We start from the raw sequence: 11,483 nt of genomic DNA on the forward strand, positions 1-11,483 counted from the left end.
AGAGGCCACAACGGTGAGAGGCCCGCGTACCGCAAAAAAAAAAAAAAAAAAAAAAAAAAAGCACCTTAAATTTTAAAGAAGCACCTTAACCATTCTAAAGAAGTAGCTTGCTTTTCCTCATTTGTTTATTCACCATCCATTCCAATACTCCTAAAATCTGCCTTAATTATTATTGCAAATAATATTCTAATGCTAGAATAGGCCTAATATAAATCCCACAATAATCAGCACAAGATTTATAGGTGTAAACATCTGGTTTTATACCCAAATAACAAACTTAACAGCAGTAAAACAAATCGTTTATTACAGCATATAATGCGTTATATTAAATTTACACAAAGATATATAAAAACACATACTGTTTATATCATACAGTCATTTAACATCAACAGGAATATCAAAACAAATACTACTCATGCACAAAACATGCATATACTGATATAAAAGAAGGAATTTTACACAATACTGTTTACCAAAAAAAAATTTTTTTTTTTTTTAAAAAGCCCTTCCAAACAGGGTCAGTGGTCCAATCTGGACTGGATTGCACTAATACGTTTGGGCTAATGCTTAGGTGGCACAGTGCTCCGGGAGCAGTTCTGAGCTTGGAGTCGTACCCAAGGGTTATTTCACTAGGAGTGAATTTCTCTGTACCCGATGACCAAAATGTTATCCCAAAGGCAAGACTCCAAGGGAGGAATGGTTGGATCTGCTGCAAATTACGGAGGAGGAGAAAGGCATCAATGTTGGGTAAATGGCCCTAGAAGGGGTTACTGTAACCAGGGCCTAGGCACCAAGTGCGGCAAAGGTTTTAGTGAATCCTTTTAAGGTATTACCAGCCTCCCTATCCAGGTCACCTCTCTGGATGTAGGGTCTGGTCTTCAAGTTCTGGGTCCAGTAAACCAAAGAGTTCTGAGGAGAATACAGAATGGGAATACATCCGAGAAAAGAAGAGTATATAAAAAACTACAGAAAACCATGACTGCCCCTTGTATCTACCTCACACAATTGTATGTGATACCCCCAACAGGAAAACCCTCATGGAGACGCTGCCCTAAAGAACCAAAGAAGCAAATGTATGTCCTAAAATTCCATCCACCTGACCTCCAGAGCAAAAGGTCTCATCCCATTAACACTTGAACATCAAAACCTGTGCCTTCACAGATGCTCACAAAACGTCAAATAAAAACCATCTGATACCACAAAAGTCACTATCACCACCATTAGAAACTCAATATTCACTTCTAACCAACAAAGACATTCTTTACCTTCCACTAAAGGCACTAGTGTCCATACTTGACGAAGATGAGACATAATTCACCTCGGTTTTATCTAAACCAAAGGAAAGCATTTCATGGGATTATTACACACAAAACAGTAAGACGCCGCCGTTTCTTCGGGAACTAGAAAAACCCCACTTTCTACACCAAGGACGTTACTCAAACGGTCGTCATCAGTTTCAAAGAGCCAGACCGAAAGCGCAGGATTTTCTTCTTGAGGTTGTGTGAAGCCTTAATTTTGACGAAGGTTTTGGTGGGGTTGTGGCGAAGGTCCGGGGCCGGGACCGGCTGCAGTGGGAGAGTCTGGACAAACTGGGACCAAATCAAGCCTCCGCTCTCCTCGGAGTCGCTGGTGCTGGTGCTGTCGCCCACGAACTCGCCCTCGCTCACACTGGACTCGCTGTCGCCGAAGCAGTTCGTGGTGTAGTTGCTGCGCTCGTCCTCGCTGGTGTCCAGCACGGTGGAGTGGAACAGGGACTCGCACTCGGCCGAGTACTCGGAGTCGCTGGCCGCGTAGGCGTAGGGGCTGGCGTAGGGCAGCGGCCCGGCCGCGAACAGCCCCGCGGGCTCCCGGCGGCGGCCCCGCCGCGCGCGTCGCAGGGCCTCCTCGTAGGACACCTCGGCGGCCGACCTCCACCGCCTCGAGTCCGTGCGCTTGTGCTTGGGCTTGGCCACCACCGCCTCCCGGCCATGGCCGTGGCCATGCCCGCGGCTCCCGGCCCGGTGGCCTGCCCCCAGCGGCCGGCTGGGCGGTCCGGCGTCGGGCTGGCCGCCCCCGCCCCGCCGACCCTTGGCCGGGGCTCTCCGTAGTTTCTTATTTGTATCCGCGTCATCGGGGAACCGACACTTCTTGCCGGCCGCCCGGCCTTTCTCCCTCACGGCGGGCAGCGCGCTCTCCGGCCCGTGGACGGCCGGGGCCCGGGGCTTCAGGGCGGAACCCCTCGGGGCGGCCGCAGGCCGCGTACCCCGGGGCGGCCTGACGCTGGGCGGCTGCGCCAGGACCAGCGGCGCCTTCCCCAGAGGCCCTTCCTCCAGGCTCTGAGAAGAAGAGACCTCGCTTCTGAAATCCAGGGCAGGCCGCTCTTCCACCGGGAAAGCGGGAGACAGCAGAGCCGAAGCGGCGGGAGGGGGCGCCGCCGTAGGGAGAGCCGGCGGGCTGTTTTTCTGTGGCACCTTTTTCAGTGGCTGGACCACCTTGTTCTCTTGCAGCGAGGCGGGGACCCTCCCAGGGCTGTCTTTTGGGGAGGCAGCTGGGATCTGCCCGCTTTCCTTAGGAGACTCCCCTGCCCCAGCAGGGGGACATCTAGCAAGTTCCTGGGAGGCTGGCTTGGCATTTTTGGGCAGATGCTTACCTGGAAGTTCAGTGGCAGCGCCTGGGGAGATGCCCTCAGGCGCGGGCAACCTCTTGCTTTCCATTGGTTCTGGCTTTGATTCTTTTGACCACTGTTTCAGTGGGGACAACGTCCCATTGTCCAAAGAGGGGATCCCGCCAGAGGGCAGAGGCACCTGTTTAGAATTCTTAAGGTTCCCACCATTGCCCTGTGAGACGGCCGCAGTCACTCTGACACAAACGCTCCCATTCCTCAGAAGCCCCTTGGTGGGGTCAGCGTTCACACTGGTTCTCGGCTTGTTGGTCCTTACAGGGTGCGTTTTTTTCTGGACCAGGCTCAGAATGTAACCATCCATTTTCTTACTCGATGAAGGATGGGGAGCAGACCACAAACTGCTTGGAGAGGGTAAGGAAGTGTCCGTCTTGACGGCATCCAGCTCAGATCCAACACAAATGTCGTTGGCATGGCTACCGAGCCTCTCGTCTTCCCTCAGGGGATTGCCAGTCAGGCAGAGGAGAAACATTGGGCTCTGCACGGCCACAGCATGAAGCGGACTGGGGTAGCGATACACATCATTCCCGTTTTTAGACACCAGATCACACTGGTACTTGGGATTCACATCTGCAATGACACCAAGGGAATTAGACTGTGATGTGGAGGGGGAATGGCCAACTGCCCCTGAGGCCTGGTCTTCACAGTGGCCTTCTTTATATTCCAACCATCCTATGAGATCTGAAAAACATTTAAAGGTACACTCTGGAGAAATGAATTGGTCAGCACCATCTCGACTCTGGCCAGTTTCTACGAAGACAAATTCATGGCTAGAGGGAGAATGCCAAAGAATCAACAAATACTCCACAAGCTATTCTACTATTTCACATACAGTTCACACTACTGGGTGACGGAAAAAATAATTAACAAAGGAATTTTTAACAAGCTATAACTGTGAAGGAAAAATATTCAGTCATTAAAAATGCTTTCAGGGGCTTCCCCAGTGGCACAGTGGTTGAGAATCCACCTGCCAATGCAGGGGACATGGGTTCGATCCCTGGTCCGGGAAGATCCCACATGCCGCGGAGCAGCTAAGCTCGTGTGCCACAACTACTGAGCCTGTGCTCCAGAGCCCATGAGCCACAGCTACTGAGCCAGCGTGCCGCAACTACTGAAGCCTGCGCGCCTAGAGCCCATGCTCCACAATGAGGGAAGCCACTGCAATGAGAAGCCCGCACACCACAACGAAGCGTAGCCCCTGCTCGCCACAACTAGAGAAAGCCCGCGTGCAGCAACGAAGACCCAACACAGCCAAAAAAAAAAAAAAAAAAAAATGCTTTCAGGGCTTCCCTGGTGGTGCAGTGGTTGAGAGTGCACCTGCTGATGCAGGGGACACGGGTTCGTGCCCCGGTCCGGGAAGATCCCACATGCCACGGAGCGGCTGGGCCCGTGAGCCATGGCCGCTGAGCCTGCGCTCCGCAGCAGGATAGGCCACAACAGTGAGAGGCCCGCATACCGCAAAAAAAAAAAAATGCTTTCAAACTATTGAATAATATGGGGAAAACACCTTAAAGTGGAGAGAAAATCATAATAACAGACTATTGATTACAGTTTTATTAAGACTGGCTATATTCGAAGAAAAAAGTCTGAAATGCAGCACGCCAAGATGCTAATAGAGCACTAGCATCTCAATGTGGTGGGAAAGCAAGTAATGTTTACTTTCTTCTGTATTTTCTATTTTCTAAATTTTCAGTAAATACGTACTGCATTATTACTGGAAAAATAAATGTTTTTTGAGTCGTTCTTTCTCTAGGCCACTCTCCCTTCTGTGTTCTATTCCTGGTTTCCCTTTAAAATACTTCAGATAAACTATACTCTCTATGTGCTTCCTCCTCATTTTTAATTTTTTTTTAGACCTAATTATTAATGACATGTGTTCTAGTATAACTGTCAATTGAAAGGTCAGGGTAGCTAATCAAATTTCAATAGACACTAATTAAATTTAAATAATAATCACCCTATGTTTTCAATAGTGACACTAAAAAATAAAGTACAATATTTTAGGAGGGAATTCTTGATGATGTTTTAAAAGACTGAGTAGTAGTATTAATGAATAAATTTCCCACATCTCAAAAATGTAGATGCCAAAATACAATGACATCAAGCTTTCTTGCTTAATTAAATGATTTTGCTCTCGTCTTGGCATACATTATAAATATCAAATCCCCTGAACGACCTTTAGTTAGAGAAAATCAAAGTTTTTGTCACTATTTAATTTGTTGTCCATTATAATTATATTTATTCACTCAAATATTGAAAACCCACTACATGCTAGGTTCTATGTTAATTGTTAATTTAAGGGAAAGCTCCATGAATTCCAATGATAATTAGCAGTTGGGTGGGGGCGGGGAAGGGGGGGAATACAGTCTAGACCCAGAAATGATATGATTCATTTGTAAACAAAAGACTATTGTAAAATAAAAGTGCCATGTCCCCAATCCCACCTCCACTGCCAATAAATAGTTTGTTGTAAGAAGGGGAAACCTCTCTAGCTAATATCCTTGCCCATCCCTCCTCACTACCCCAAGGCCTATCCTTGTCTTACTTTAAGCCACATTTACCTACACATCTTTCATCTCTTTTTCCTCCATAAAGTTAAGGAACAAGACAGGTATCCCAGCCGGCAAGGGCCAGCCCAACTGTCTCAATTATGTGAAGACGTGGCATTTGGGATAGCAGGAGCCTGTCTTTAAGGAAAACCTATACCAAAGTACCTTTAATAGGTTTATAAAATTTCCCTCTGAAGCCAGATCTGCAGAGTGAAAGGGAGCAATTACCAATGAACTTGAGGCCCAGATACTCTAGATAACACAGATTTGTGCTTCGCCAAACATTTGCTGCTAACAACACACACTGTACAAAGACATCAGCCAATTAGCAGCCTCAGTTGTTTAGTGTTACGTTTGCATTGCCTGGACCTCAGAAATTCAACCTTTTACCCAAGTGGACAACACATACAAACCAAGGGTGCAGTGACTTGTGCCAGGACCCACAGCTCCTCTAACTTCCATATTTTCTCTGATCTTCTGAGGAATCGTACTAAAGCATAACTAAGGAAGGTGTCCCGAGTTTCAGCAACAACTCTGCCATTCAGCAAATGAGAAGCCTCTGACAAAGGCATATAAAACCAAATTCCTCCTCTGTTCGTCGAGAAGGTTGAACACAACAATTTCTGGATTCCCTCGGTGTGGTGGAAAAACATGGACCTGGCAGATAGTCCTAAGCTTGAACCCTGCCTCTGTCACTTACTCTCTATATAACCTTAAGCAACTTACCTAACCTAACCTCAGCAGGCCCCATTTTTCTGATACATAAAATGGAGCGAACAACACTTGTGCCCTGCAGAACTCTCGGGAGGATTCAAAGCACATAAACGTATGCAGAGCACACAGCAGTGTGTGACACATAGTGGAAATGCAGAAACGCTTCCTGTATCAACAATGGCATGATTCTCTCTAGAGGTCACTGCAAGAATAGCCCAAAATGGGCAACATGGTCTAGGGGATCTCACCCTATCCACCTGCTAAAAGAAGAGCGCTGCCATCATTCTGGAGAACAAGGAGGGGCCACTGCTACCAGAAGTGCCAAGCAGCTCTTAGCCAGGCTGACAGATATATTTAACTTAATGTAAGCTTTAGCTTTAAATGATTAATAGAAGAAGAAAACAGATCCAAAGTAATTTTGAAAAGAAAATGCAAACAACTGGACAGCAAAAGCTCAAAAAACAGAGCTCAAGAACTATAATATTGGGACAGGATTTCTAAAAATAAGTTATCTTGCTATCATCAGAATATAAAGCCAGGTGATACCCAAAGAGGACTGGAATTGTGGTGATCTTGATTCTAGATGCAACTATGGCACTAAATGCAGAAAGCTGATGAAATTCTCTGAGCCTTTGTTTTTCATCAGTAGAAGCTAGACAACCTTTAAAGACCTTTGACCCCTTCCAATTAAAAATGTCTATCAACTGTAAAAAGTCTTACCTGCAGATTTGGGGCAACCATCTGAGATAGTCAAGGTTGCCTCCAAGGGGCTGCAGAAACAGGTGCTGGAATGACAACTGGATAAACACTCACTAAAGACGGAGTTCGAGGAATTGGAAAGGGATCCCGAAGCCCCATCACTCAGTTCATAAAACCCTACAAATAAAAAACACCATTTGGGATTAAGATCATACCAAGCAATAACACACATTTGTGCCTAAAAGGAAATGGGGTAACCATGTAGAAAAGGTAGGAAAGGGAGACTATGAGAGGGAGGGGCACCAATTTTGGTTCACGAGATTTAGTGTCCTGACTTTATGGTTTCATTTCCAGCAATCTTTGGAAAAAGGCAAAAAGCTCATAACTATGGGTATGTTTCAAAGCTAAGAGTACCCTCACTCTCAAACTGACTTAGACCCCACCTTTAAAGATGTGCAAGGAAAGAGACTTAGATCTGTCAAACTTCAGCTTTTGCACGGACATTTCAGAAAGAATAACTTGAAGAGAAAAACAAATCTATTTAAGTAGCCAAATGGTTTAAAAGAAAAAAAGAACAAACTTTTGAAGTGGTCTCAGGAAGCTGAAGTGTGACTAATTTTCTAGCCCAGTTCTGACTTTCTCAAGTTTCAAAGGAGGAGCACTCTTCCAGAAATCTGAATAGAAGCTTTTATTTTTAAACTCAGGAGACTTCAGTCAGATCAATCTCATTATTATAAAATTTTGTTGTCTAACAAACTTATCTACAAAACAGAAACAGCCTCACAGACATAGAGAACAGACTTGTGGTTGCCAAGGGGGAGGGGAGTGGGGGAGGGATGGATTGGGAATTTGGGATTAGCAAATGCTAATTATATAGAGAATGGATAAACAATAAGGTCCGACTGGGAACTATAGCACAGGGAACTATATTCAATATCCTGTGATAAACCATAATGGAAAAGAATATGAAAAAGAATGTATATATACATATAACTGAATCACTTTGCTGTACAGTAGAAATTAACACGACATTGTAAATCAACTATACTTCAACAAAACAAATTTTTTTTAAAAATTTGTTTTCTGATTTTGTTTCCCTCTTATGCAACGGAATGGCAGACTTCTCTTGTTTTGTTTTATTCTCTCCGCACTGGAAACGAACTCCACTGCCATTTGCAGGTCTGGGAACGCTAAGCACAGGGGGCCAAAGCAGAACTCATGACCGCAGAATTCCTCCTTGTGCTCCCACACTCACCTGAGCTGGGGCGGCTGTCTGTCTCCAGGTGCTCCTCAGATGTCTTTTCCACATCCAGTCTCAGGTCACTTATCTGCTTGTCGAGTTCCTGCAACTGGTTCAACAAACCAGCATCTCTTCTCCTCAAACAATTCTGATTAGGAAGAAAGGGAGAAAGGAAAAACAAACAAATTTTGGTGACAGAGAACCAGAAAGTCTGGCTCTAAGTATTCAAATTACCATCTGAAGAGTTCCCTACATCTTCCAAAACCAAAATTTTTACTGGATGACCTGAAATAAAGAAAAACTTCAAGAATATGTCCTACGTTGAATTCCACTTTCTCACATTTTGTGGTGATATAGTTTCTTCATAAAAACAAGACTTGCTTTTAGTTTCAACTAATATATATATATATATATATATATATATATATATATATATAAACTTACTTTTTATAGGTAGTATGAGAAAAACCCACTGAGATTTTTCAAAAACCCTCTGTGTACAGCCAGTTTTTTACAGAACAGTACTTCACTGTAGACTCTTTAATTTGTCAGAGTATAACAGATTTCCTACAATACACTATAATCTTACTTAGGTGAGATTTTCTGGCCAAATGTCCTGCAGAGTTTTGTTTTCTATTAGTTGCTTTGTGGGGTTTAATCAGTCTTAGGGTCTTTGAAAGTGAGAAACTAATACTAATAGCCAGTGCCAAGTATAATGTGAGCTGGCAGAATCCAAAACCCTCAAGGGAAGGTCCATCAAGATTTGAACTCAGCTCGGGTTTCCAAAGGTGACAGACCGTAGTGCTAACTCACACCGCCACCTAGTGCTTCCTATTGCTGGGCAAGCAAAAAAAACAAAACTCAAAAGGCATCTGGTTCAAATCACAAATGCCAAGTCTACAAATGAAAACAGTACCACAAACACTGAGTGGACGGGAATTCTCCTGACATGCTGCCTTGCTCCCCTCCAGGGGTCAACAGGAATGCGCCACTCACAGTTGTGAGATTCAGGAAGACAAGAAGGTGCTATTGTATAAGACAATGCACACAATATCAATGACAGGCATAACCAGCAAGAATTGGCTCAAATCAGCGTCTGCTACTAAAAAACACAGCAAAATGCCAAAACAGAGGTATTGCACAAACCACCATACACATATTGTACATCCTTACAAAACAGATGCTTATGAATCTACCCCTCCTGTCTGTTCTTTGACTTAAAACGCGTGGAGACATAACATGATTGTTTGTTAGAATGAGTTCAGAAAAAAATGAACCAAACAAGTCAAATCACTTTGATGCTCAAAAAAGAGACAAATTATCTGAAAAGAGATAATACAAGAAAACACTTGACAAATAACCACACAGCATCACTGTTGGTAATCGTAGTAGGGACATTATCTAGCGTGCGACTAGTTTCAGATAGTATCACATGGTCAGATAAGGATTTTTTTTTTCTCCTGTTTTCAAAACTACATTTTTGAGGTCACCGAAACAAAGCTGCCGCCATTACTCTGAGGCTGGGTCAAAAGCTGTTCATCAATACATTAAGCGCCGAAGTTCTTTTTCTTCCCCATTAATGAAGACGGCAGAGAATGTCTGAGACGCTGACACAAATCCAATGATAAATGCTCCCTGAGAGCAGGTTTTTCTCTTCGCCCACCTCCACCTCAAGTCACAGCCAGCAGTACATATAAAATATGAGGGGAGGGGGCACTTTCTCCAGCCAAATTTCCATCATTTGCATCGGTTTTAGCCGCCTTATACAAAAGGGCTTCTATCTTAAATTAAGCAGCAGCCCCGGCAAAAGCTGGCAGGCTGGGAAAAGCCTTGGGAGGGGCAGGTTCCCCGCGGCCGCTTCCGAGTAATCGTAAAATTCGGCATTGGACAGTCAACCGCGCCACAAGCCCCCTCCTCGGCTTTTGTCCCCTCTCGGCGGGAGGACATGAAGCCAAGAAGCTCCCCCAAAGAAATGCTATTTTAAATGAGGCTTTGCAAACCTTCGGGGAGAGGGCACGCTTTCGTCTAACTGGAGAGTTTGAAGGTAACAACCAGGAGACTCCAAGAATTCCAAAGGCAAAGCAGGAGGGGAGGGCGGCCACCCCCGCCCGGCCGTCCGCGCGGGGTTGCCAGCCCCTTTACCTGACACAAAGCGGGCACACGCCGGGATCGCGTGGGCGTCGGCAGCCCACGCGCCGCGGGCGCCCTCGGGAACCCAGGTCGGGGGGGCACCGGGCGGGGGTCCCGGGAAGCCAAAGGATTTCCCCAGTCAGAGGCACCCCAGCGCCCACCGCAGGCCACCTGCCCGACCCCCGGTCCGTCTGCAGGGACAGCCGTGCCCCACCTCCGGGCACGACCTACCAATTGCTTCCTCAGCAGCAAGATGTTCTCCTCCAAGAACTTCTCCTCCAGGCGGCTGCGCTGCGCCGCCTCCCCCGGCAGCTCTCCGGCGCGGGCTGCAGCTGCCCCCGCGCCCCCAGAGCTGCGCAGGGCGCCCCGGACCAGCAGCTCCTGGCGCTGGCGCAGGTACTCCAGCTCCGCCAGCCCGGCCAGCGTGGCCTCCTGCCGCTCGCGGGTGCGCTGCCGCTCCGTGTCCGCCTCGCCCTTCTCCCGCCAGCGCCCCTCGGGCTCCGCCGTGCGCTGCTCGCCCCGGACCGGCGCCGGCGGCTCCAGCTCCCTCGCCGTCCCGGCCGGACTCGGTTTCATGGCCCCCAACCCTACAGCGCGCACCCGTCCCCGCAGCCGGGCCGCCCGGGCGGAGGAGCGGGCGCTAGGGCTGCGGCCGCGGACTCATGCCTCCCGGCGGCCGGGGCGCGGCGGCAGGGGCGGAGACCCGGAGCGCTCGGAACCCGCGCGCGCGGCCGCTGCCTGCGGCCGTCCGGGACCGGGCGGCGCCGTCCGCTGTCGCCACGCGTCCCTCGCCGCGGCCCCGCAGCTGATAACGCCCTGCCCGGCGCTACGTCACGCGCGGCGGCCCGGCGAACCCCCGCCCGGCGCCCGCCTCCCCGCGCCGGCCCCTCGGCTGCGAGGCCCGCTCCCCCCCGGCTTCCCCCTCTAGTGTCAGGGGCGCCGCTCGCGCTCGGCGCCGGCCTCCTCCTCGCCGGGCCCTCCCCGCTCCTCCCTCTCTCCTCCCCCGCTCTTCCCGAGGGCCTCCTCGCCCCCTTTTCGGGTTTACAGCACCCAGTTTTTGCCTCGCTCCTTATTGGTTCTTTTCCCTCGCACAAAGCAAGGGGCGAGCACCTCGAGCCCCAGCATCCTGTTACAGTCGGCCTCGCAGGCAGGGTCCGCGAAGGGACGCGGCAGTTGGGCTCCCCAGAGAACTTTCTGAAACTCGACCGAGTTGAAGCACACAACGTTAACCCTTTCCCCACCCGTCCACTGTTCGTACCCACTCAGGCTGATTTAGGTTTCTTTCACCTTACCCAGCAAGGTACTGCGAATGTATTCAAAGACCATTTCTTGGGTTTGGCTTTTTGGACTCCAAGTTGTAAAGGCAGGCACTACAAGGCACAGTGCAACGTTGTCCTAAAACAGTTTCACTCTTAGTTTTGTTGCTGTTGTTTTAATCTTTTCACGGAAGGCATTTATCAATAAAATTAGGCAGGAGGATGTCGCTCTATAG

At 48.2% G+C, this 11,483-nt stretch overlaps 1 protein-coding gene across 2 annotated transcripts; it reads right to left on the reverse strand.

Moving 5' to 3' along the window:
- Window positions 1–332: 332 nt before the first annotated feature.
- DACT1 (dishevelled binding antagonist of beta catenin 1) lies at window positions 333–10,783 on the reverse strand. 2 transcript variants are annotated; one of them, XM_060096131.1, is made up of 4 exons: window positions 10,223–10,783; window positions 7,877–8,009; window positions 6,643–6,798; window positions 333–3,340 (listed from the first exon to the last, which is right to left on the reverse strand). In XM_060096131.1, exons 1-4 carry the CDS (start codon window positions 10,565–10,567, stop codon window positions 1,437–1,439), a joined length of 2,538 nt encoding a protein of 845 aa, XP_059952114.1. In that variant the 5' UTR covers window positions 10,568–10,783; the 3' UTR covers window positions 333–1,436. The 2 variants fall into 2 exon arrangements, with proteins under 2 accessions (XP_059952114.1, XP_059952115.1); XM_060096132.1 differs by having other exon boundaries at window positions 333–3,229; window positions 10,223–10,781.
- Between the last annotated feature and the right edge of the window lie 700 nt (window positions 10,784–11,483).

This window comes from Mesoplodon densirostris, chromosome 4 (genome assembly GCF_025265405.1).
Source record: "Mesoplodon densirostris isolate mMesDen1 chromosome 4, mMesDen1 primary haplotype, whole genome shotgun sequence".
In the NCBI taxonomy this organism is placed as follows: Eukaryota; Metazoa; Chordata; class Mammalia; order Artiodactyla; family Ziphiidae; genus Mesoplodon; species Mesoplodon densirostris.

Coding starts and splice junctions, on each gene's coding strand:
- DACT1 (XM_060096131.1), bottom strand. CDS start 10,567: ATGAAACCGAGTCCGGCCGGGACGGCGAGGGAGCTGGAGCCGCCGGCG. Junction 8,010..10,222: donor TGCTGCTGAGGAAGCAATTG/GTAGGTCGTGCC, acceptor CTTCCTAATCAG/AATTGTTTGAGGAGAAGAGA. Junction 3,341..6,642: donor TGGTTGCCCCAAATCTGCAG/GTAAGACTTTTT, acceptor AATGTTTTTCAG/ATCTCATAGGATGGTTGGAA.